The sequence below is a fragment of the Biomphalaria glabrata genome, chromosome 15 (assembly GCF_947242115.1).
Source record: "Biomphalaria glabrata chromosome 15, xgBioGlab47.1, whole genome shotgun sequence".
Classification (NCBI taxonomy): Eukaryota; Metazoa; Mollusca; class Gastropoda; family Planorbidae; genus Biomphalaria; species Biomphalaria glabrata.
In genome coordinates, this window is record NC_074725.1 from 29,876 (window position 1) to 57,745 (window position 27,870).

Sequence of the window (27,870 nt, forward strand, 5' to 3'; positions counted from 1 at the left end):
CCATTCTCAATGTAATCAATGACACTAAGACATTACCATTCTCAATGTAATCATTGACACTAAGACATTACCATTCTCAATGTAATCATTGACACTAAGACATTACCATTCTCAATGTAATCATCGACACTAAGACATTACCATTCTCAATCTAATCATTGACACTAAGGCATTACCATTCTCAATCTAATCATTGACACTAAGACATTACCATTCTCAATCTAATCATTGACACTAAGACATTACCATTCTCAATCTAATCATTGACACTAAGGCATTACCATTCTCAATGTAATCATTGACACTAAAAAATTACCATTCTTAATCTAAAAATTGACATAACATTCTCAATGTAATCATTGACACTATGACATTACCATTCTCAATGTAATCATCACCACTAAGACATTACCATTCTCAATCTAATCATTGACACTAAGACATTACCATTCTCAATCTAATCATTGACACTAAGACATTACCATTCTCAATCTAATCATTGACACTAAGACATTACCATTCTCAATCTAATCATTGACACTAAGACATTACCATTCTCAATCTAATCATTGACACTAAGGCATTACCATTCTCAATGTAATCATTGACACTAAAAAATTACCATTCTTAATCTAAAAATTGACATAACATTCTCAATGTAATCATTGACACTATGACATTACCATTCTCAATGTAATCATCACCACTAAGACATTACCATTCTCAATCTAATCATTGACACTAAGACATTACCATTCTCAATCTAATCATTGACACTAAGACATTACCATTCTCAATCTAATCATTGACACTAAGGCATTACCATTTTCAATCTAATCATTGACACTAAGGCATTACCATTCTCAATCTAATCATTGACACTAAGTCATTACCATTCTCAATCTAATCATTGACACTAAGTCATTACCATTCTCAATCTAATCATTGACACTAAGGCATTACCATTCTCAATCTAATAATTGACACTAAGGCATTACCATTCTCAATCTAATCATTGACACTAAGTCATTACCATTCTCAATCTAATCATTGACACTAAGTCATTACCATTCTCAATGTAATCAATGACACTAAGACATTACCATTCTCAATGTAATCATTGACACTAAGACATTACCATTCTCAATGTAATCATCGACACTAAGACATTACCATTCTCAATCTAATCATTGACACTAAGGCATTACCATTCTCAATCTAATCATTGACACTAAGACATTACCATTCTCAATCTAATCATTGACACTAAGACATTACCATTCTCAATCTAATCATTGACACTAAGGCATTACCATTCTCAATGTAATCATTGACACTAAAAAATTACCATTCTTAATCTAAAAATTGACATAACATTCTCAATGTAATCATTGACACTATGACATTGCTATTCTCAATGTAATCTTTGACACTAAGACATTACCATTCTCAATCTAACCATTTGTACCGTCTTGAATGGTGTAAATGTTGATTGAATGATATTAGGGCCTCTTCTGGCCTTATTTTAGTGTTCTTGTATTCTTAATTAAACACATCACATATTATGGATAAAATAATCACAAACACCTCTCTGTCAGACAAATATTTATTACATCAAATAATAGTTCAGAAAGTAGGCAATCTCAGCCATAAAATATCATCACGAATTATTTCACATCAAATACAAACTACATCCATAGAAATATCTCCAATTAGGTACTCATATTATTTAATCGGGTTAGGGTTAGGCGCGCCTCCATTTTTAAATTTTTTTTTTGTGATTTTTTTCTCAAAAATTGTATACCTTCAAAGTCATCAAGATAAGGCAGAGGAAATGGTGGGAGGGAGGGGGTCAGAATATGATCCTTTTTGTCCAGTAGATAGTGGTCAGTTTGTAGACTTCATCAAGCCCTAATTTGAGAACTGCTTGGTCAGACACAAACTGTGAAAGATGGAATGTGATAATATGAATATATATATATGAATACAATATTAAAGTGCTGACTTATTTATTACTAAAGCATATCTCCAGATTTTCTTTTGCTAAGTCTTTCTTTTAACCAACTGGTGTGGCACAGCAGTAGGCTCTTTTTTTTTTCATTGCAAGTCTATGGTTATTTTTTAAAAATCTTTTTGTCTACCAACACTCTTTAAACTATTTCCCAGGTGGATTCCCTACTTTAAATGTCTGTCTGTTAACATTTCAGCAAAGGTACAAGATATGAATACATTGCTTATGTCCTGAGAATGTTCTGCATTAGACACTTTAGGCCTACTCTGCTACTCTATCACCTAAATAAATTAAGTTATGCTTCTTTTCCTTGGTCTTTGTTTCACTGCCAAGTTTGATACGTAATACAAAAAGAGTCAAAGGAATTCATCAGATTAATTTAATATTTAAAAAAAATAGAATTGACTCACCATTAGCTGTCCCAATGAATGAACCATTATGTCAGGTTGACAATTAACCCTATCTTACTGTACCAGACATTCATGCTTGTTACTTTAGCCTAAAGATAACAATGGTAGTGATATTTAGCCGCAAACATTTTACTAAATTTATATAACTGGTAATAAAATATTGTTAAAACAAAAGAAAGTCCATAGAAAAGAGATACAAATAAAACATAAAACAGTCTAATTTAAAACTAAATAAAATGATTAATTAACACATTCTTTTTAAGACTGGATGGCTGCCTGGTTGTGCAGTATGCACACTGGATTATCTTTCACAATAGTGCCAGCTTCATACTCTGCCAGCTGACATCAAACTTTTGAATTCATTTGTCAGTAATTATATTTTCTTTTTTTTTTTTTTTAAATACAAGCCTCATGCAATAGCAGTCTTTAACTTTTTCTTTATTGTTATAAATTATTTTAAGCAGAAGAATCTAATGAAATATACTTACAAAACTTCCTTTAAGATTTCAAGTTAAAAGTTGTGGGTGAACATTATCCCAGGGTATACCAGGACCTATACAGATAGAGTGGTCATGAGTCTGAAATACAAATAAAGTGATTGTGTCTGAAAAACTTTTTTCTTGTAGGTATGTCTGACAGATATGTCATAAAGAGTCTTACAGTCTAGTAATGTAACATGCTGACAAATTTTTTCTTTAGAATCTTAGGGGGAGGAGAGGGAGGTAAGAAGAGTGCTTTTAAGAAATTATTACTCACTATGGTTTCAATTACAATGGTCAGGTCAGTTCATCAGGGCTGATCAATCCAACATAAGATCCACTATTTGGTAATTTACCTACGCCACTGTCATGCTTTAAATATTTCCAGCCAATAGAAGTAAATTGAGTTGTATGTGCTGAGAAAGGAAAACAAAAAAATGTTTGTAAAATGTTTCACATATTTTAGTTGTTCCTTCAGAGTTGAAGATAATTTACTTCCTAGTCCTAACTTCCAGCAGGATGACAGCAGGCAGGGTATTAACCCAGGACCATCGAGAAGTCCAAACAATATACCACACGACCAGGCAGCCAGCCTGTATGTATTATAAGTGTGATTCAATATGTTATAAATCTATATTTTATATATGTTATAAGTGTGATTCAATTTGTTTAAAACTACAAAATTCATTTTTTTTAGGTTTACTGTTTTTGACAGTCAAAATAGTGGTTTACATTTTTTTCCCACCATTTAAGAATTCCGATTACAATACAAAATTTAAAAAAAAAGAGAGAGAGGAAAGACTGACTGAGAGAGAGTCTGGGGAGAGAGAGAATCCCTCAGAGAGAGAGAGAGAGTCTGAGGAGAGAGAGAGTCTGAGGAGAGAGAAAGACTGACTGAGAGAGAGTCTGGGGAGAGAGAGGGACTCAAAGAGAGAAAATCTGAGGAGAAAGAAACTGACTGAGAGAGAGTCTGAGGAGAGAGAGAGAAGAACTCAGAGTGAGGAGAGAGACACTGACTGAGAAAAAAAAAACACATACACACATACAAAAGATTGGTAAAAAGCCTTGGCAGTCACATCAAACATTTTTTCAAAACCAACAACATGCACATCCTTGATACAAAACACACACACTGGTCATTTTAGCCATAAGAGATGTACCTGTTACCAGATGTACCAGTAAGGTTGATTGGCTGTATTGTTAAAGATTAAAAGCAAACCATTATCCATACAGATCTAGTTTCACTAGAGAAAAGATTTTTTTTCTTGGTATCCAAATTCTTATGTATAAGATTTCTATAATGTGTCTTCTTTCTACTATAACATGCTCAGTACACTTTTATTGTATAAATACGGTTAGGGTTATATAATTTGGCTCTAAATGAAAGATTTACCTGCTTTCCATATGAAGGGAGGGGGGGGGGGGGGCAAACATTATAGTTTCGGTTCTAATGCAGTCATAAGACCATATCTAGTATGACAGTCGACAGTAGAAACTTGCAATTAGATTCCATTATAGTTTCGGTTCTAATGCAGTCATAAGACCATATCTAGTATGACAGTCGACAGCAGAAACTTGCAATTAGATTCCAAGCAATAGTTCTACACGTATATAGTGAATTTAAGATGTAGCACATAAATTATAATTTCCAAAATCTAAACATAATTTTTCTATTGCACAAAGTTATCCAGCTAGAGCTAAATTTTAAAGTAAGAGGCAATTCACAGTTGGAAACATATGAAAATATAAAGTAAAAATATTAATGTCCATCATGCATCAGGTTTAATTACAAAATGAGGATACTGAACACTTCAAGAACTTTAAATATTTCCTTTTCCACAACCAAGGTAACCAATCGAGCCTAGTAGGAAGCGTGGTCAAGAGGCCAACTACGCTTGAACTTGGCTTAGCTTGGCTGCCTATGAAGGGGGCAAGAGGTTCGACACACTACTCGAGTTGAGTTGTGCTTACTGAGTGCTTTAAGGCAGTTAGAAAACCTACTCCCACTGGTCCACAAATGAAATTGGACCATAGTGCTCTGAGCATGCTATAAGCATGAAAGTAGCACTATATGAAAGCCATAATTTATTTATATAGTAAATATTTAGGGTTAGAAACATGCTTACAATTCAAGTAGATTTCCTTATTGAATGACACTACAAAATGTAATCATGTATGATCTGGATATTCTTCTTTGTTTTTATTATTCATTAACTTCAACAGACCTACTTTTTTGCAGTGTCAGAGCAGAAGCACCAACAGATGTTTCATTTTTTTTTTATCTTTTAAAAAAAAAAAGACTCACAACATAGCAAGTAAACTGCTTTACTATCGAAATTAGTGGAATTAAATCGAAATCTATTAAGGTGAATAGATAGTTCCAGACAGGATGCATGCCATAGTTTTACTTCTTCTAGACTTAATCATTATTTCAATTTATCAGACAATAGTTATCCAGATAACGATCCTGACTACCAGGTCGTGCAGTTTGCACAGTGGACTGTCGATCGGATTTATCGATGGTCTCTGGTTCAAACCCTGCCTGCTCCCATCCCCCGTCACCCTGCGGGAGGTTTGGACTAGGAAGTAAACTATCTTCAACTCTGAAGGGACATCCGAAACATGTAAAACAATTTACAAACATTCCAAAGATAAATACATGTTAAATTAGTTATAACTTATGAAGACATATAGCTATTGACATAGTTTTGATTTAAATTTGAGGATAAAATGTAAAAACAAAAAAACCTTCATTAAAATTATAACAAATAGATAGTTGTATATTCTATAGCCCCATTTTCTAAAAGATCAATAGCAAATATTCTTTTTTTATGCTTTGTTTAAGCCTGCTTAGCATACTTTATAAAAGTGCATAATTTGACTATAGTAAGTATTGCTTATAATATTAGCCTTTTCTTGCATCAAAGTAAATCAGAAATATTATTTTAAAATCAATTGTTGATTTAACATAATCATCAATTTAGTGGCTCAGAAAAGAAAAAATGTCTGAAAAAATGATTATAATTTTTAGAATAGTTGCGGATTAAAATGTAATAAGAATGCCTTTTAAAACTTGCAATCTATAGGGCTTGCTAATAAAAATACCAAAGAGTGGAGATCTATCACAATGTGAGAAATGGCGAGGCATCACTTTGCTGTCAGTACCAAGCAAGATTTTTAGCAGAATCCTACTAAACAGAATAAAGGGAGCATGTGATGAACACCTAAGGGAAGAACAGGCCGGATTCAGAAAAGGGAGATCTTGTGCTGACCAAATAGCTACACTCAGGATAATTGTAGAACAATGTGTCGAATGGCAATCTCCTCTCTATGCAACTTTTGTTGACTTTGAAAAAGCTTTTGATAGTGTCGACATAGAATCTATTTGGACTGTAATGAGACATTATGGGATCCCCAATAAAATAATAACCATAATCAAGAACCTTTATGATGGTTTCACCTGCCAAGTAACCCACTGTGGCAAGCTGTCAGAGGAATTTCCAGTCACAACAGAAGTCAAACAGGGATGTCTTCTTTCACCACTCCTGTTCCTTCTAGCACTGGATTGGGTCACAAAAGAAGCCTACTCTAACGCAGGGAAAGGAATCCAATGGACTCTCATACAAAAGCTGGAAGATCTGGAATTCGCTGATGACATAGCCCTATTATCACACAGACTACAGGATATGCAAGAAAAGGTCACAGCTTTAAGCGAAGTAGGAAAAAGAGTAGGCCTCAAAATAAACCACCAAAAAACTAAAGTACTTAAAGTAAACAATAAACAAAGTGGAGACATAGTATTGAATTCTCAGACAATAGACCAAGTAGAAAATTTTATATACCTTGGGAGTGTATTCAGTATATCAGGTGGAACAGATGAAGACATTAAACGCCGTATAAATCTAGCATGTCAGACATTTACACAGCTAAAACCAACCTGGAAATCTCCTTACATCTCAAACAAGACTAAACTAAGAATCTTTAACTCTAATGTCAAGGCTGTCCTACTGTATGGTTCTGAAACATGGAGAACAACTGAAGCCACAACAAAAAAAATACAGACCTTCATCAACAGATGCCTGAGAAATATCCTAAAAATACACTGGTATGACAAAGTAGAAAACACCAAACTGTGGGAGATGAGTGGACAGAAAAATATAGAAGTGCAGATCTTAGAGAGGAAGTGGAGATGGATTGGTCACACCCTTAGAAAAGATACCAGCAACAGAGCTAGGCAGGCCTTAGAGTGGAACCCCCAGGGAACAAGACGCAGAGGAAGACCAAAAAGAACATGGCGACGCAGTGTACTTGAAGAAGCAGAGAAGACCGGGAAGAGCTGGGACACCATCAAAAAGCTAGCAAGAGACCGTGGAGAGTGGCGTGTTTTTGTCGAGGCCCTATGTTCCATAAGGAACTCAAAGGAGTGATGATGATGATGAATCTATAGGGCAGATGATGTAAATGTCATCTGTTTCAGTGGCCTACAGTTATAAAGGTATCATGATATGACCAGCACAATGATAAACCTTCTTTACTTCCCCAACTAATGTCATTAGAATTGCATGGACTTGAGGCACTCTAAGATCCTGAAATTCAAAAACAATCTTCACCAAGATTTGAACCTGAAAACTCTAGCTTAAAAGCAGTTGCACTTAACAAGTCCTCCCCCCCCCCATTAAAAAATCAAATGTTCCATTATGAATCAGCACATCATCATTTGCAGAGAGAATTGCTGCCAATCTTTTGACTATACAGGATATAGCTAGCTTAAGTACAATAGAGATAACTTTATTCAAGAATTTTTAACTTTGGCTGAATGTGCATTGTGACAAGCTAATTCAGGAACTGGCTTATACTGTACCATTTATTGAAATATTTTAGACTAAAATTACAACTATTATACACTAAAATAAAATGTTATTTCATTCACTATGTCATTATGTTATGGAGTGTTTACCCTGGCCCAGCATCCTCCTCCTTTTGCAGCATTACATGTACTGTAATTTTCAGGGGCCCAAAGACTTTTTCCAGTGATGTAAGCCTCCAGAGAATCATATGTCCTTGGATAATGGCAGCTGTGAACAGAATCACTTTTGCATAACACTTTCCAAAATGTACAAACTATTTAAATATATTAATATATGCCTTTATTCTAAAAACAACCTCATAATAATATACTTATTCTTTTAAAAGTTTCATAGAATTTATTACATGCTAGATATCCTTATATGTTCACCTAGATGTCTACAAGCTAGCAGAGCTGTTTGTTAGAAAGTTGATTAGGTCTTTCCAAACTCAGCCACTTTCAAAACTTAATAAATAGTGAACAATACACAAGTTACACCTAAAATAAAAATGCCAACAAAAGAGCTATTCAGGCTTCAGATGGGAACCCACAGACACAAGGCACAGAGGAAGACCAAAAAGAACAGGACAAACACAATCTTCATATCTTCTAGATTACATGCATTACTTCAAAATAGAATATAATTATGTCCTATGCATTTCATGATCAATCTAGTCAGGTATGTTAATAAGTTACTTCACCTCTACTAAGTCATTGGTTTTCCTGGCCGATTGAGGCATCCCATTCCCCCTCTCTAATGGCATTAGGGAAAATTGAAAATAATTATGTGGTGTTGTCTTTTTATCTGTTTCTATTTCATCATCACTAGTTTTGGGGAGTAAAAAACTTAACCAACATACACAATAGCATAAACAGATTTTTTTTTTTAATCTTTTAAGATGTCATGAGCAATATCCCATCCTCCATCATGTGCTATAATTAAAATATTTTTAAAAGCCATTTAAATCCCAAGCCTGGGTGAAAAAGGAGGAGGGTTTGGCGTGGGGCTAGCGACCCCCACCCTGTAAAACCACTATTGCTACAGAAACGGCAAACTTGACACACCAGGTGGGAGGAGGCTTCAGACATTGCCAGATCTTTATGGAGACAGCTTGCCGCCCAATGGGCCGAACGGCGCGGGAGGACCTAAGTCTAAAGTAAGTTTAAATCTAATGCATTTCTCAAAGTCTGCAAATAGAGAGATAACAAAGATGTCTGGTAAATGTTGTATGCAGGCCTTCTAACAGAACTAATAATTTCAAAAACAAAAATGATTTGGAAAATATGACCCTAAATATACAATCTGTTGAATTTCAATAATCAATTTATTTATGAACCATCTGGTTTATTATATATTCAAAAAATATTTTGATATGTTTAAAAGCTATAGAAGATTGTCCTTATGATCACTTGAGAAAAAATGTCAATATACATTAAAAGTCAGAATACTTTTTATATCATTTCTACAATGATTCCCTATAGAATAAGTGATGCCTTTTGATGACAAGAAACTAATCTTTAACTCTTGGACAACTATCAGATACATCCAATATGATCTGGTAAAAACAAAGATCTTCACTTTTTCCAAAAATATACAAGTATTATTATACAGTATGTCTTATAAAGATAGTATAGTATAAAATGTAGACAATTACCTTTATAATAAGTCCTAAGATAAGTTAGGAATGCAGTATTTCCCATGGCTGTGCAGCCCCAGCTGAGACCTACATATTTATATAATCAACACTATAGCCTCTCTCATTCCATATCTGATGAAGATAAATTAAAATTAGTTGTTAGATTTATACAAAGTCCCTGTGGGGCTGAGGGGCATACACCAGTTGGCTACCTTTCAAGGGGGTTGGATTTAGAATTCCAGTAAGCACCAAACATTTTCATAAATTTTCAATTTAGATTTATGTTGCAGAAAGGGTTAAGTAAGGGTTGGAAACAGCATGGAAATCTTCTCCCAAATACTGCTTCTCCCCACATGTTCCCCAAAGAGCTTAAACTGAGCAAAGGGCAAGCTTTATGTTATGATAAACCAAAGAAAAATAATAAATAAATAAACATCTAAATTTCATTCAACAGAAAAGTAAAATCTAGACAGTTAACTGTTAATTAAGGCTAGTAGAAACTAGAACAAATATTCGTTTTGTAGAGTTCATTTTCAAGAATGTTGTTTATTATGTTGCTATCTTGACTAAGGCTAACTCTTTTGACACAGAGGGCATTTCAAACCCAAGCAAAGGGGCATAGCACTTGTAATACATATTAACATAAACTTGTTCATATAGTTAAATATAATAAATATGTTACGAATCTCCTTATCCAGGCTCGCTGCAAATGGTACCAAACGACACCACCAACTTAAAGAACTCGACAACTCTGGGCTTCAAAGTAACGTAATAGTTTAATGTCAATAAATAACAGCCAACACTGTACAATTGGCAGCACGTAACACAAGACTGTACAAATATCTCTCCGCCGTATCAACTCTTGCACTGGTCTCTCTGTCTCGTCTCTCACTGGCCTTGTACTGAGCCGTTGTAACGAACTGTAGATCGGGAAGTTGTGACTGACTGGTCTCTGATACCTTCGCTCTTTATATAGGGTCCCTACTGGCCTTCTCGAATCGGACAGAACGTCGCTCGACCATTCTGGGTGGTCAGATGACTACAATTCTCGTGACGCTCTTGAGCTGTGTTCACGACGCCGATCCTTCCCGAACCGTCATGTTGAAACTCGTCTCGGCTGACCGTCGTAACTCGTCACGCTCGACCGCTCATCTAGCGCTGGCCTGGGGCGATTGGCGTTGGCTGACTACACACACACACACCACCCCCGTCTGTGCCACCACCAGGTTTATAACACTGCCCCCTCCTTAGATCTGTCCGTCCCGGGCAGATCCGGCTTCACCATGGTACTTGTGGAGTCTGTCGATGTGGACGACCTTCAGTTTGGACCTTGGGCTCTTTTGTATTCGATACACGACATCGTTGATTCTTGTTACCACGCGGTAGGGTCCTTCCCAGTCTGTTTGAAGTTTTGGGGACTTGCCTTTTCGTCTTTGTGGGTTGTACAACCAAACTAGATCGTTCTCATGAAACCCAGCGGCATTGGCCCGTTTGTCGTACCTTGTCTTCACCTGGTCACTGTTGATCTTGATGTTTCTGCGGGCTAGAGCGTGAGTTTTCTCCATCCGTTTTCGGAGATTTGCGACATAGTCTGTCGAAGAGGCTGGCACATTTCCCGGAATCCCGAATAACAAGTCACATGGTAGTTGCAGCTCTCGGCCGAACAACATCTTTGCTGGAGTGTAACCGGTGGTGCTGTGAATCGATCCTCTATATGCCATAAGGAACATTGGGATATAGGTGTCCCAGTCATGTTGATGTTCATCGACGACTTTCGACAGGTGTTGTTCCAGTGTTCGGTTAAATCGTTCTACCATTCCGTCTGACTGGGGGTGAAGAGGAGTTGTGCGTGTCTTTTCGATGCCGAGTACCTGGCACATTTCTTGGAATATCTTGGATTCGAAGTTTCGGCCTTGGTCGGAGTGTAATTCTCTAGGAGCACCAAAACGGCTAATCCAATTCTCCACGAGTGTTTCCGCTATGGTGGTGGCTTCTTGGTTTTGTATTGCATATGCTTCGGGCCACTTAGTAAAATAATCTATCACTACTAGAATGTACTTGTTTCCTTTCTGGGACTCAGGAAATGGTCCGGCTACATCGATCGCTATTCTTTCAAAGGGATTTCCGACGTTGTATTGCTGCATACGTCCCCTCGTTCTCCTGTGTGGGCCTTTTGCTGCTGCACATGTGTCGCACCTTTGGCACCATTCTTCTACATCATCTCGGTAGCCGAACCAGTAAAACCGCTGGCGTACTTTTTCAAAGGTCTTGTTGACGCCTAGATGTGACCCACTGGAATTATTATGGATTTCTTGCAGCACCTCAGCAACTCTCACTTTGGGCAGCAACATCTGTAAGCGATTGCATGTTCCATCTGCCGTTTCCCAGACTCTCTTGAGAACTCCATTGTCGATTGTCAGTGAGTCCCATTGCGCCCAATATGCCTTGGTTGCAGTTCCCTTATCAGAAAGGTGATGCCATTCCGGTCTTTGCCCGTCTTCCTTCATAAGCAGAATGGGAGCCAGATCTTCATCTTTTAACTGGTCTTCTCGAATTCTTTCGTCGGACCATGACTCGGAAGCTTGTACCCCAAGACGTTGGCAATCAATGATAAATCCCTTCTCTTCAACCTTGCTGCAGTGTTTACATTCCATTCTGCAAGGTCGTCGAGACAGCGCGTCAGCATTCTGGTGAATTAGTCCTTTTCGGTGCTGTGTCTCGAAGTCATAGGTTTGCAAACGTTCAATCCACCTGGCGACTTGACCTTCAGGATTTTTAAATGACAACAGCCATTGAAGAGCAGCGTGATCTGTCCTAAGGATAAATTTTTGCCCATATAAGTATTTGTGGAAATGTTGTATGGCATCCACAACTGCCAGTAGCTCACGCCTTGTGACACAGTAGTTTCTCTCGGCGTTGGACGAGCTCCGACTAAAGTAAGCTATAACCCTCTCAGTTCCATCTATCTTTTGGGATAAGACAGCACCTATTCCAGTATTGCTCGCATCGGTGTCAAGTATGAACGTCTCGCCTGGTATCGGATAGGCCAGAATGGGTGATGAAACAAGAGCCTTTTTAAGTCGCTCAAAGGCCTCCTGACATTCCGTTGTCCAAATAAACGGCCGCTTCGGTTCAGTCAATTGATGAAGGGCGCTACAGAGGCTGGAGAAGTTTGGTACGAAACGTCTGTAGTACGTGCAGAGTCCAAGAAAGCTTCTTAACTCCTGGATATTAGCGGGGATCGGCCATCCCTTTACAGCTTCAACTTTATCCGGGTCTGTGCTGACTCCTTCCTTCGACACGATGTGCCCAAGGTACTTGACGCTCCTTCTGAACAAGAAGCACTTCTTTGGATTCAATTTCATTCCAGCGTTTCTGATTCGTTCGAATACTTCCTTCAGGTTTGCGATATGTTCCTCGAAGGTTCTGCCTATGACGATAATGTCATCTAAGTACACAAGACACGTGGTCCAGTTAAGTCCTCTTAGCACATGCTCCATAAGTCTTTCAAAGGTTGCAGGGGCGTTGCAGAGTCCAAAAGGCATAACGGTAAATTGCCAGAGACCATTACCAGCAGAGAAGGCTGTTTTATCTCTGTCCTCGGGGTGTAGTCCCACCTGCCAGTAACCGCTCTTCAGGTCAAGGGTGGAAAAGATCTGTGACCCAGCAAGTGTGTCCAATGTGTCGTCGATCCTAGGAAGCGGGTAGCTGTCCTTGTGTGTGGCGTCGTTTAATAATCTATAGTCGACACAAAATCTCGTGGATCCATCTTTCTTCTTTACCAAGACGATGGGTGAACACCATGGACTGTTGGATGGTTCAACAACCCCTTGCTGCCTCATTCGTTCTATGATATCCATAGCTTCTTGGTGTTTTGCTAGCGGCAGGCGACGTGGTTGCTGTCGTATAGGCCTAGTGTTTCCTGTGTCTATTCGATGCTGGATTAGATTTGTTCGCCCGAAGTCCATTTCATCAGATGGCAATATGTCAGAAAACTCTCTGAGGAATTGTTCTGCCTTGGTGTACTGTTCTTTTGACAAGATCGTTTTGACTTCTGTCAGAAGCTTAGTAACGTGCGGTTCACTGGACTCGAGTCTTTCGTCGGGGTTTTCACTGCTACAGTTTCTTATCATCTCAAGAGCATGGCAGCCAGCAATGGTGCTACCTTCCCGCAAATGTTTCTCTACTGTACTGAGGTTCATAATTCTTACGGGCACCATTAGGTCTTTCCCAATCCTGACTAGTGTCTTTCCTACTGCTATCCCGTTGGGGTTGGTGTCCAAGCTTTCTACCAGCGCTGTTCCTGTCGTGGGATAGCCGTCCTCAATTTTCCCCCAAATGATCATTTCTGACTTAGCAGGCAAGGTTGTATTTTCTACCAACTTAATCCTTCTGACACGGCCATCTTCTTCATTCTCGTCGCCAAGCAAGGGTACTTCGAGGTCTCCACATTGTAAAGTGCCTCCGCCGATATTTAAGGAAATGCCATATTTCAGCATGAAGTCGAGCCCTATTATGCAGTCATCTGTGACGTCAGCAATCAGGAATTCGTGTTTGAATGACTGATTTCCGATCTCGACTGTTGTGTCGATCAGGCCTTTTATGGGCATCAGTTCTCCACTGGCTGTTTTCAACGAGTAGGCCCTAACTGGCGTTTTCTTGCTACTGTCCACTTTATCCGTCCGTATGACTGATCGTGAAGCACCAGTATCTAGGAGGAAGTGATAATTTTGACATCCAATTTTTCCATTGATTTTCAGACTCTTACTCTGCCCTAGCACGGCGACCGGGATGATGGTTGCGGGGGCTCTCATTGTCTGTGTCGCCGGGTTCCGCCCCTTGAAGCCGGCGCGTGCTAGTTTCCCTGGTAGCCCCGGGAACTTGGTCGTGCATACCTTTCTGATCTGTAATGGGTTCCAGTTTGTGGGAATCTTCTAGTGCAGCTTCTTTGTATATGACCAAGTTCACCACAATTCCAGCATCGTACAGGAGCCCTAGGTTGATTTTCTGGTATCTGGTTTGTTCGTCGTTCATCTAGTGCCTCTGTCACCCTTCTCACAAGTTGTGCAAATTCTTCCTCTTTGACTTCCAACTTTCGGCCTTGATGAGTGCTCCCTGATGCGTCTTTGGCGGCTTCATATGAGAGAGCGTATACGAGGGCTTCACTGGCCTTACGTCTACCACTAACTCTGGTGGCTTTCTTCAACTCGGGGTCTCGAAGCGCATCAATGAAGGCGTCTGTAATAATGACTTCCAGAAAATCTTGTGCGGCTGTTGGGTAGGCCAAATGTGCGAGACGTTCGATGTCTGTCTCTAGCTCCTGTAGTGTTTCATCGAGGCGCTGTTGTCTGGTCTTTAGTTGCACACGATATACTTCTTGCAGATGTTCATCCCCGTATCGGAGTTCCATAGCCTGGACAAGGGCGGCGAAGTCTTGCTGGTTCGGTAGAGACTGTAGCAATTCGGAGGCTTTTCCTCTTAGGGATAACACGAGGGCTGTTGCTTTCTCCTCCTCACTGTTCCAATTGTTAACTTTGGCTGCTGCGTCAAATTGCTTCTTGTATACTGACCAGGACACGGAACCATCAAATACGGGGGGCTTCATTTTCGCGGAGACTTCAGTTACAAATGATGTCATATCTGCTTCTGGTACATTGGTGTGCTTGCGTTGGGCTTGTAGCTTCATTTCGTCGATGGCCTTCTCCACTGCGTCGACCCTCTGATTCATCTGCTCGTCAATGTTGGTGATTCTCTCCTCCACAGCATGTATGCGTTGGTTCATTGCCAATAACTCCGTTTTGATTCCCGAGTCCATCGTGTCTATCTTGGAATTGGTGTTTTCTAGCCCCGAGTTCATCTGTTCTCGCATAGAACCGATCTCCTCACGAACAGCTGCCATCTGCTCCTGTTTGCTACTGGCGATCTGTCCCAGCAAGTCCGGTTCGACTTCAAAAAGGTATGTGTCCGGATCTTCTTTTTCCTTCACCAGTTCTTCCCGAAGGCGTTCTTGTAAGGTTTCTTTGTTTCCGCTCGTCTTCAGATCTCGATTACGGAGCTCTTGCCTCAGTTCCTTCACAAGGAGTTGGTCTAGCGTTTTCGTAGTAGCCATTGCAGATCCCACTTCTGACACCAGTGTTACGAATCTCCTTATCCAGGCTCGCTGCAAATGTTACCAAACGACACCACCAACTTAAAGAACTCGACAACTCTGGGCTTCAAAGTAACGTAATAGTTTAATGTCAATAAATAACAGCCAACACTGTACAATTGGCAGCACGTAACACAAGACTGTACAAATATCTCTCCGCCGTATCAACTCTTGCACTGGTCTCTCTGTCTCGTCTCTCACTGGCCTTGTACTGAGCCGTTGTAACGAACTGTAGATCGGGAAGTTGTGACTGACTGGTCTCTGATACCTTCGCTCTTTATATAGGGTCCCTACTGGCCTTCTCGAATCGGACAGAACGTCGCTCGACCATTCTGGGTGGTCAGATGACTACAATTCTCGTGACGCTCTTGAGCTGTGTTCACGACGCCGATCCTTCCCGAACCGTCATGTTGAAACTCGTCTCGGCTGACCGTCGTAACTCGTCACGCTCGACCGCTCATCTAGCGCTGGCCTGGGGCGATTGGCGTTGGCTGACTACACACACACACACCACCCCCGTCTGTGCCACCACCAGGTTTATAACAATATCTTTATATTATGAACTAAACTGTGTATGTAATAGAGACCAACAAAAAAACAAAAACAGTCTAGAGAAAACCAATACATAAGACCATAGAAAGTGTAGGGGCAGCTACGGAAACTTACCCCAAAGTAGTCTATTGTTAAATTATGCCTTCTTTTAGCTTCAGTAATCCATCCCTTCTTTGTCTACTCAATCAATCATATACACTCTGGACTATCGTTTAGTGGTCTCCATGATCCTAGGTTAGACCCCTGTCTGCTGCCACCCCACATCTTCTTGTGGGACGTTCAAGCTAGAATGTAGTTGTTTTCAACTCTGAAGGAACATCTGAAACATGTAAAACATTTTTACAATAATCAGAATGGGTCACCACAATTTAGATCCTGCACACATAATAATTCCAGACTCATCGTAGATAATCAGTAAGCCAAATTTAAAAAGTAAATACTGTTTGCATCAGTTTAATTTAACTGAAAAATAACTTTATAATAAATATGTCATAGAAAAAAGCAGTTTTAAAATCAAAATCAAGAAATTACTATTTTTCTAAAATTTACCTTAAATAAATAGTCTAAGATTTCATTCCCCTGAATCTCTGGATAGTTGACAAAGTACCGTAGTTTTGAAGTTGCCTAGGAAACATTTTTTTTTAGGAATTAGTTTCAAAAAGATCAAACTCATGCCTGTAATAAACCTTCCTCAGTTACCAGTACTATAAAAAAAATCCTGTGTTTGGTACCATGGGGTCAGTTTAAGCTTTATTAGTCTCATTGTAATTTTTTCATTTATGTTTTGAATCTTAATTAAATAACATTAAATCTCTAAAATCAGTGACCTGACTTTTAAACTTATTTGTTTGTTTCTAGTGTAACAGTGTAAGCTTACTTTATCAACTATGGCTTACTAGATAGTAGATAGACTCTAGTAGGCTATTACAATTTTAAACATCAGTGACTAATGACCAACATGGTTTCATCTTATAGATCTAGATCTAATACGACAATTTGTGTTGTGAAGAAGTTAGAAGGGAATTCACCTTGGCCTTTTGGATCTTAAACTTAATCCAGCATTCCAGGATATCTGATATCATTATCACTCATTAGTCTTACTCTTTGTAGTTATGTCTCAGAAAAATAATGATCTTTAGTTTTTAAAGTTTAAAAATAGTACAATCCCATTTCGCGGATTTAAAATAGATGTAGTCTAGAAGAGGATAGATCTATTAATCACAACTTCAGAAATATATTCACGCAAATCTATGATATAATCATAACTTATTTCCATTTAGTTTCCATAGAGATAACAAAATATGTCGCGTTTCGAAAATCTAATCTAGATTATGTAGGTCTGTGATCTTACCCTTTACCTTTTTTTTTTTTTGGCTTTATTACCTATGTAGGAAAATGTGAGTTCAGAACAAAGACCTATATATATTATATTGGGAAGAAGGATCATGTGATGTCTAAAGATACACAAACAAACCAACAGTTACAATCAGCCTGCCACTTAAAGGATATATTAAGGATATAATATCAAGAACAGATATTGCAGTGTCAGTGTTCCTGGTGTCATGGCGACTTAGTTGCCGTTTCTCAAGGTTGTCATTGTGTACATGTGTTCAGTCCTGGTCTGTCCCTTCTGAGACGCTCTCGCATGATAACTATGTCCTGTCATTCATTCTACTTCGAATTTGATATGACATTCAAAGTATGTTTTGATTGGAGGTTTAACTGTTCAGACTTAAATATGCTTGATATTTGGTAGTTCATTTGCGAATCTGTCCGTAAAATAAGATTCATGTATGACTGTTATTGTATAGAAAAATATAGACATACCAATGGGCTTTTAAAACATCTGAAATATAAAAAATTGTAAGTTCATAAGATGCTAATAACAAAACCAGTCAGTCATATCACGTAAGAGTATTAATTCTTTATCTCTGTAATTATTTTTCCATGTTCTGACTGAATTGTTCATTTTTCACATTTGTACATTCTATCCTGAAAACATTACTTTTGGCATAGAATTATATGAGAATGCATGCTCTTTTTATATAACAAAAAAATAATAAAGTTTATAAAACCAAAAATTAATTAAATTTAATGGCGTCAAATCTACGATGGTTGATTTTTATATAACAAAAAAAAAATTAAGTTTATAAAACCAAAAATTAATTAAATTTAATGGCATCAAATCAACGATGGTATCGTTAATTAGGAGAGATACAGTTGTTAAGTATAAGTGACAAATTTACTTAACACTTGGGAAAGAAAAATTCTTAGGAAAATCTATGGTGCCATACAGGATGAAACAGGGTGGAGGACACGCACTAACCATGAGTTATATCAATTGTATGAAGACCCACCAATAGTGAACGAAATAAAAAAGAACAGACTACGTTGGACAGGTCACCTTGAAAGAATGTCAGACAACAGAGGGGCGAAAATCGTATACAGGCAAAAACCAAAAGGCAGGCGACCCAAAGGCAGACCCCGAATGCGATGGATAGATGACGTGGAAGCAGATCTGAAGCAGCTTGGGGTTAGGTGTTAGGGCGTGGAGACGAAAGGCCCAGGAGAGATCTGAATGGAAGGATGTGTTAAAGCAGGCCAGAGCCCTCCATGGGCTGTAGCGCCACTGGGATGGAAGTATAAGTGACAACATCTTCATAAATTCACTACATATTATGTTGAAAAATACAACTTGTATAGACAAAAATGTATAAAATTTACAAGGAAGAAAATAGTTGATAGCCTATGATTACAGACTTTTTTTGAAGTCTAGTTTATTGTTCATGTCTACAAACTTTTTGATGCTTAAATACCTGATAATGGTATGTCTACATACAAGATGATAGGCTTATTTCTACTTATGCTTGCTTCCCTAGTGCTATTAGAGCATGGAATGGGTTGCCTGAGCTAGCCAGGAAAACCAGTGACTTGGCAGAATTTAAGTCATTGGTTAATATGCATGACTAAATGCATGACGCGTAGGACGTAATCATCTTCTTTTTTGAAGTAACGTCTGTATTATATAAGATAAGAAGATGTTGACAAATTTGTTGTGTTACTACTGTGTTAGTGTTGGAGCGAGACCCGACAAAAGAACGAGCAATATTTATTTTGATTTTAAAATTTATATTTAGTCATTTTTAAGCTTATTTTTCATTTTAACTCATTCTCTCTTAATGGACGATGCCAACGTCGATTTGAATCCCATTAAACTTAATCGGTTTTTGGATTTATAAACTTTAATTTTGTGTTGTGTAAAAAGAGCATGCATTCTCCTAGAATTCAATACCAACTATAACATTTTCTGATAACAATCAAAAAAAGTTATTGAAGCTTTAATCATAACAGGATAGTGAAATACAAATGAACAAAATGAATAATACTATCGGAATTAAAAAATAATAATTACGGAGAGAAAGAGTTAAAAAAGGAACTTCATGTTACATGGAGAAGAGATTGCCATTTGACATACTGTTTCATAATTACTCTGAATGTCGCCTTTTTTTTTTTTTGGTCAGCACAATTTTCAACTTCCCGTTCTTAAATAGCCCAGGCCAGCGCTAGACGAGCGGTCTGAATTTAGTGTCGAGGGCTATGCCTTTGACTTATCAAATCGTTTCGAGTTTTGCAAGTGCTACTGTCATTTTTCTCCACAATTTTATCTCCACATTTTACTCACATTAACATTCTTATCTTCACACTTTCAACTCCACATTTTCATCTCTACTTTCTCACCTTCGCTTTGTAGTCTTTACATTCTTCTCTCTGCATTCGTTATTTTTTTTAATTTGTTATTTTTGTGCTTGAAAAGTTCTTGACTTTTCATTTACTCTAATAACTGAACAAAATAAATATGTATTTTAAAAAAGTCACAAATGAAACAATACAACGCGCACTCCGTTCAAACTCTTTCTGTAACCCTTAGGATCGCGTAGCACACTTTGTGAAAACTGTCTTAGAAGAGATAATTAGCTGGCTGAGTGAAACATCGAGGACTGGGGGAGGAATGTGTATGACCATTTCAAATAGTACAACAATTACAAAGCTAAATATAAAGAAAGGGAGAAGACGTTGACCTCAATGCCCTGTAGACTAGACACTTGTTATTGTCACGTGATTTAACCTTTATTACATTGTGCCCGGGACCGGAGTTTTGTGATTAAATAAATAGGAGTACGCTAAAATGCAGTTTTTATCGTTGATGTATATTTAGGAATTCAACTTTTGTTGGCGTTATCTACAGTTACAATTATTCCTATTAAATATATCTTATTCCTAATGCATCCCTAGTGTTTCTTGAAGCGTTGCATCATCTGTTGGAAGGTTTTAAACTAAAATATATCTGGCCCATGAGTTCGAATTCAGGTCGTTACCACCTTTTTCTTTATAAATTATTTTATAAATAAATTTAATTACATGGCTTATCCAAACTAACTAATGTGAGTACTCTTTTTTTTAAAGTATTTTTTTTTTCTTGTTTATGATTCATCTTTTAAGGAATCAAAATCTGCAACAATATCTTTTTTTTTCATTTTAATACAATAAATCTAAGCTCAATTACCTTGACTCTGACAAACTATCATCACTATTTGAGTAAAAAAAAATTATAAAGATCATTTCGTACTTTCGCAGAAACAGGTTTTTAAAAAACCAAGAATCAAAACAAAAACACAATTTGCATAATCTGTACGCCTAATACATAAAAGAAATAACGCAGGAGTTGTTCACTTCCGTTTTAATAATCTCCCCTGATATAAAAAGTAATATTATATGATTAATATGTTATATTATATTAAAAACAAATGAAACTGATAAAGCTGTTAAAGTATCTTAGCATGTCATTTTTTTTTTCAATCTACATTTTAAACTAAACACTCATTATATAAATATTACTTTTACTTCTAATATAAAAAATCAGTTTTTAGTTATGTCGTCAACAAAACGCTAACTAGCGAGATTCTCATTAAATAGCATTGAAGTACGTAAGCAAACAGAGTTTGAAAAACCACATTTCTAATCTAGTGCTGATACCAGTAGAGTGTGAGTGTTTGGTATGTTTTGCCACTGATTCTCTAGATTCAACTTTTGTTGCCGGGGGCTGATCATGACACCTTTCAACATTGGCTTCAGGAATGACAATAAAGCCGTAACTTAATGCTGGCATTTCTATTGGCTCTCGAATGTTTTTCGGGCTGAAGATAATCTCAGTTTTTCCCGAGCTGTCCATTATGACATCATTGAGTTTGATGGCTCTGGTTGGAAAAGAAAACCAGCGCACAAAGTCAATTTGCTTTAAAATATTTAACAAAGTATTTCTTGAAGGCACATTTATAGAATACTGTTTAAATTTTTCTATACATTCGCATAAGGCCCGCTTGATTCATTACTATTTTTCATGCACTATAACCAATGACTTAAATTCTGCCTAGTCATTGGTGTTCCTGGCTGACTCAGGCAACCCATGCCATGATCTAATAGCACTAAGAAAGAAGGAGCATTTGTACACATTTGTCCTAGCATATGGGACAAGGAATGCGCCTTAGCTTTGTGTCATTCTGAGTATTTTATTAGTTGTTTTTTTTTTAATTGCTACTTTAAATTTAATTCTTCTATCCTGAAGGTTTTCTAAATTTAGTGATTTTATTACAAAAAGCAAACAATTTGTAATCGACATTATTGACCAAAAACGATGTGGGCAACCCCTAATGACATAAATACGAAGCTTTTAAAATCAAAATCAAACTTATCTACTCGCAATGCCCATAAAGGAGATGCGGTGGCTGAGCGGTAAAGCGCTTGACTTCTGAACTGGGGATCCCGGGTTTTAATCCTGGTGAAGACTAGGATTTTTAATTTCGGGCGCCTCTGTGTCCACCCAGCTCTAATGGATATCTGACATTAGTTGGGGAAAGTAAAGGCTTTGTACTAACCACATGACACCCTCGTTAACTGTAGGCCACAAAATCAGATGACCTTTACATCATCTGCCCTATAGACCACAAGGTCTGAAAGGGAAACTATGCCCATAAAACGCTCTGCCCGAATAAGGTAGGCCTGATTCAGGTAAGTCAAAGGTTAGTTTTCTTTGTCCCTTCCCAATTTCAGTTTACCCTGAAACAAGTCCTACACCATACAACCGTCACATCTTTTTTTGCTTTGAGGAAATATAAACTTGCGTCTATAACTGATTGAAACTTACTGGCTTAGTACATCTTTGGCACCTGAAGTAAACCAATAAACGTCTTTTGCTTGACTACCAAACTGTGGTAGATTGATGACCACTGGCTCGTCCTTGACATTCAACATGTAAATCACCAAGGCACCAACCTTGTATCTAATAGAACATTTTGGTACAGTGTATAGTTTAGAATCCTAGCAATGGATACATTAGAACTGAAAGTAACGTTGGCCTAATGGTGGGGCTGAGAGTCATACATAGGGGCTAGGTCGAAGCCTGACTTGAGCTGAGCTGTGTTGCTAAGCTCCTAAAGGCAACACGGAAGCCTTCTTTCTGATATCCTCTTCCTCGTTGTTCCACAAAAGAGATTGGACCATAGCGCACTGAACAGATATAAGCATGAAAGATGCTCTATGCAAAAGCAATTACAAACAAAAAACTACTTTAGTGTCCGAAAACAAAAGGTTGATGTACGTTTCATTATGTTTATCTTTAATATATTTATCATATACCAATCACTTATGTATCAAGAGATCTCATCAACTGCTGTAGGAAATATCCAGAAATTCCGTACGCAGATTCCCTTTTCCTGTAAAACGCTTGTTAAGACGCGGTTATGACAAATTCACCACCTGAACCAGAAAAACCGAAAGCTTTCTATTAAAGCTTGTGTTTTATTGTCGATATTTTCCCAACAGGCCGCATTCTATGCATAAAGTATACATAGAAGCAGCCCAAAAATAGGACTTTTTGTATTTTTAAAGAATTCAACTTCTTTTTAGGAGGGCTCTAAAAAAAACTAATAGCATCAAAAATATAGTGTTTTTTTTTTTTTTTCGAGAGTGCGATGAGAGAGCAAGGAATGATATTTTGAATCACTGTCATTTCTCTGCACTCAAAAGGGATCAAATAAATTCTTACAATTAATAAAACCAAATTGATATTCCTTTACATTTAGACCACACACACACAAAAAAAAAGAATAATTTTAATGTAGAGAACGGGAATGGATAATTGAGTCCTTTTGTAATATTCTGAGACTGATGGCATAAAAAAATATTTATAGCGTCTAATACCCTACCGCTATAGACAATCCTTTTTTTTTTTTGCGAGTGTTAGAACACAAAGTGTCGGTATGAAGAACTTTCTTACACATAGGACCAGATTTAGACTTGATAAGGTTCTAATCTATTTAAGATAAGAAGCCCTTGTAGTCAGCATAATGAAATATAGTTGAACTATCCCTGGAAATATTTTATTTTGGGGGCACCAAGCTAAAGGTTATGTTGCCCATAGGTAAACCCAGCACTGTTTACACCGACCAATCCCCTTCAAATTCATAAATTTGATAATGATATGATTCTGCGTTAGTCAATTCATAGTTCTATAGCTTCCTTTCAGACCGTCTCCAGATTTGTTGACTACAGTTTTATTCATGAACTTCATTACTTCTCCTTGTTACTTCTAGGTCTGATATTTTTTTTATCACTTAATTTAACAAAAAGACGAATATTTGGAAATTATTTACCCTTGAGGTTTGGCACAGTTGGCGTATGCCCGGATGTAAGGAGAGTCTGATGACGCATTAAAGACGTGTCCTTCTACCAGTTTTTTATACAACAACGTCAAATAGTAATCCTGTACGAAACGTTATCAAAACAGGTACATTTTATTCGTCATGAGCATAAAGTGAATTAACTTAAATAAATGAAACCATTTAAAACTATGCTACACTATTATACTGGTGGGGCTGAGCGTCATACATTGGGGCTAAAACGAATCCCGACTTGAGCTGAGTTTTGTGTTGCTGCAGCACGGAAACCTGCTCCCTGGCACCCTCTTCCTCGATGTCCCACAAAAGAGGAATGAAGAAAGGCGGTCGCAAGTCTTGCATGGTGCCTCAACGGTCCACTAGACTAGGTAAGGGATAGGTCAAGGTACACTATTACAACTAAAGAAGAAGAGCTGGGAAGAGAAAGCGGGAAGACAACATAAAAGAATGGAAGGGTCAGTCATTGAAAGAGATTGTATCAAAGGCAATGGACAAAGAAGATCAACAGATCTTGTGTGGTACCCCAACGGTCCAACAGACTAAAGGATAGGTGAAGGTGATTATAACTATACCTAAACATTTCTTGGCTATTGGCCTGCTTTTTAGTTCTTATTTTAAGAAAGACACAAAGATAAAAGCACATTCCTCGTTCCCTACGCTAGGACAAATTTGTACAAATGCTCCTTCTTCCCTAGAGCTCTTAGAGCATGGAATGGGTTGCCTGAGCTAGCCAGGAAAACCAGTGACTTGGCAGAATTTAGGTCATTGGTTAATATGCATGACTAAATGCATGACGAGTAGGACGCAGTCATCTTCTTTTTTGAAGTAACGTCTTTATAATATAAGATAAGAAGATAAGACATAGATGTGCTGTATATTTTAAGAATGAAAAAACTACTTACTTATCAAAGTAGGCATACTAACAACGCAAGAAATAGAATATTTAAAGAGTTAACATCGATAATCACTACAGAAAATCTACTGTGACATTAACAGAGTTGCCTAACTTGAGTTACAAAAGTAATACAGTGAAACGAAAGGGAAAAAATTTATAACGAAAACTACTTACAGGATTAGGTAAAAATGTTACACGGTCCAGCAGAGAGTAACTCCCTCCCCAAATGTTAAATCGATAGACTCGCGTAATTCCATGTAGCGCAGACTGGCCAAGTTTATCTAGCCACCTGGAACAAAAGCAAATACTGTTCTACACTATCTAACTAGCACAGTGCATATGAAACATGGGTCTCAGTTTCCACACTAGTACAGAGCAGGTCAAAGAAAAGACACCAGTTCCCTAATTAGATTGTTATGATTACAAAGAATCATGCATATAAGCCTATAAAAGGATCCCTTTCAGACATTGCTATCTATAGAGGAGATAATGTAAAGGTCATCTATTTCTATAACCGACTGTTAACGAGGGTATCGCGTGGCCAGCACAACAGCCTTCACTTTCACAAACTAATGTCACGTACCCATTGGAGTTAAGAGGACTGGTGGGCGCCCTAAAAATCAAAATCTCAGTCTTCACAGAAATTCGAACCAGAGACTCCTATGTTTGAAAGCCACTCAGCGGCCACGCCCATTCACTTTTATATTGACCCATTTAAAGAAAATCACACAACGGCTATTTTTCCCATACAAAGTTAACAGCTTTAAACTAAAAAAAAAAAGATCTTAGCTAATTATTATGCTACACCGTCACAATGGGAATAGGGTAAAGTTTTACTTAGCGACGATGACGTAAAGTGGGTTAAAAAAGAAGAACGCTCTAAGCGAGGCTAAAAGGAAGACGCTTCGTGTAGAGCAGTAGAATAGATACGGATTTACGGACATAGCTGACATCGGAAGATTCCCTTCTTGATTATTAAATATCGTTATAGAACAACATCAGCGTCGACTACATATTTGATTGTTTCGGCCTTTCGCCGGTGTTACTGAATTAGTTGAGTTCAATGTTACTTCCAGTCAGATCTACACTAGACATATTGCCAAGAATCAACACCGCGCGGAAGCTTAACAATATATAATTCTCTTCTTCCCTCAAGAGTTTGGATGAGAAGCAAGAGTTAAGTTAAGGAAAGATCACTCACCAGGGGCTCCTGGTAAATCGACAGGAGGGCACGGGAAATCTGTTTTAAGTTATAATATAGTTTAATTTAATGATTTATACACCTAGAATTAGCGCGGGTCCTAAGAAAGTGCGGGGCCCACTGCGGTCGCATAGGTTGCAGTGGTCTAAGGCCGGCCCTGCAAAAGAGCGGCGTAATACGCCGCCGGTTGACAAGTGCACTTATTCACTTATTGTGACTTATAAAACAAAAGTGACTCAGTTAAGTCAGAACAAATCTTAAAAGATCACCGTCACGAGCATTCATTATAAATACACGAAGTCGTCTCTATCAAGACGAGACTATCGCTTAGTGAAAAACGCAATGTATTATTAACACTATATTTTATTCCAACTTACAAACTATTACAAACTCACAAGAATCCAGCCACAAAACTTTCGGCTACGATTGGTAATCCACCGGAAACGCTAGACGTCTCGCCAAGTCTCATTCGCTTTTCGCATTTATTGTCAGCCATCAACTTTTTGGCCATGGTGAACTGGTCTACTAATAACTCCATGATAGATACGTTGAGAAAATCTTTATAAGTTGGCAGGTTTTTATCTTTGTTTCTGTAATATCTGAATGGAGAAATGCGACAATAATACAAATGGATTCTTTCACTATTGATTTTTATTTCTATATTTTGTAAACAAATAAATTGATACTATGTAATGTTTAAATCCCCTAGCCTAATAGTCTAGAGGTACCTGTAAAATGTGTTAAATTTATGTGCCCGCAAAATATATTCGAAGTAAATTTTTTGGGTTTATCCCGAATGTTGTTAAAATATTTAATACACCATGTTATGCTTCATAGAGCTGTCGAAATGTGTTCTTTATAAAATTTCATAGGGCACCTTAATGTGCTGTCCAAATGTTGCCAAGAAAAAAATGACCCAGAGAAGCCCAGCGTATTGTTACAATATAAAATAGAGCATCTTGATGTGTTATTTTTTAAATAGACTACAATAAAGACCCCGTTTGCCGTTTCTACAGGTGGAAAGATTGTAGCCTATGACCGAACTTTATGGAGATGCGTCCTGTGCGCTAAACGAAGCGTGAGGGGCCTAAGACTCTCAAATCATCTCATTTGTCGCTTGACTTTCGTCGTAGTGCTGCTGTGACAGTTGGTCATAGTGGCGTTGTAACAGTTGGTTGTAGGGATGCTGTGACAGGTGGTCGTAGTGGCGCTATGACAGTTGGTCGTAGGGGTGCTGTGACAGTTGGTCGTAGTGGTACTGTGACAGTTGGTCGCAGTTGTGACAGTGTGTGCTGTGACAGTTGGTCGTAGGGATGCTGTGACAGTTGGTCGTAGGGGCGTTGTGTCTGTTGGACATAGGGGTGAGGTGACTGCTCGTCGTATGCTGTGACAGTTGATCGCAAGGGTGTTGTGACAGTTGATCGTAGGGGTGTTGTGACAGTTTATCGTAGGGGTGCTGTGACATTTTGTGGTAGTGGTGCTGTAACAGTTTATCGTAGAGGTACTGTGACAGTTTGTCTTAGGGGTGCTGTGACATTTTGTGGTAGTGGTGCTGTAACAGTTTATCGTAGAGGTACTGTGACAGTTTGTCGTAGGGGTGCTGTGACATTTTGTGGTAGTGGTGCTGTAACAGTTTATCGTAGAGGTACTGTGACAGTTTGTCGTAGGGGTGCTGTGACATTTTGTGGTAGTGGTGCTGTAACAGTTTATCGTAGAGGTACTGTGACAGTTTGTCGTAGGGGTGCTGTGACATTTTGTGGTAGTGGTGCTGTAACAGTTTATCGTAGAGGTACTGTGACAGTTTGTCGTAGGGGTGCCTATCGCCGAGTGCCCTATCAGTTAGCCTATCGCCGAGTGCCCTATCAGTTAGCCTATCGCCGAGTGCCCTATCAGTTAGCCTATCGCCGAGTGCCCTATCAGTTAGCCTATCGCCGAGTGCCCTATAAGTTAGCCTATCG

General features: G+C 38.1%; 1 protein-coding gene across 8 annotated transcripts in view; it reads right to left on the reverse strand.

The window, feature by feature from the left end:
• Positions 1-1,592: 1,592 nt before the first annotated feature.
• LOC106066140 (heparanase-like) overlaps positions 1,593-27,870 on the reverse strand; it is a 49,661-nt gene continuing 23,383 nt past the window's right edge. For 2 of the 8 annotated variants that reach the window (XM_056012667.1, XM_056012674.1), the window contains 5 exons: positions 26,308-26,511; positions 24,886-25,000; positions 23,793-23,902; positions 22,286-22,420; positions 20,463-21,338 (listed from right to left, as the gene is read on the reverse strand). In XM_056012667.1, the coding sequence (XP_055868642.1) occupies positions 21,050-21,338; positions 22,286-22,420; positions 23,793-23,902; positions 24,886-25,000; positions 26,308-26,511 (853 nt within the window). In that variant the 3' untranslated portion in view covers positions 20,463-21,049. Of the gene's footprint in view, positions 1,943-2,421; positions 2,511-2,909; positions 3,000-3,177; positions 3,317-7,830; positions 8,022-9,401; positions 9,516-16,197; positions 16,403-16,632; positions 16,708-17,910; positions 17,930-20,462; positions 21,339-22,285; positions 22,421-23,792; positions 23,903-24,885; positions 25,001-26,307; positions 26,512-27,870 lie in introns of those variants that run through there. The other 6 variants (XM_056012670.1, XM_056012671.1, XM_056012672.1 and 3 more) reach the window with 6 other exon arrangements.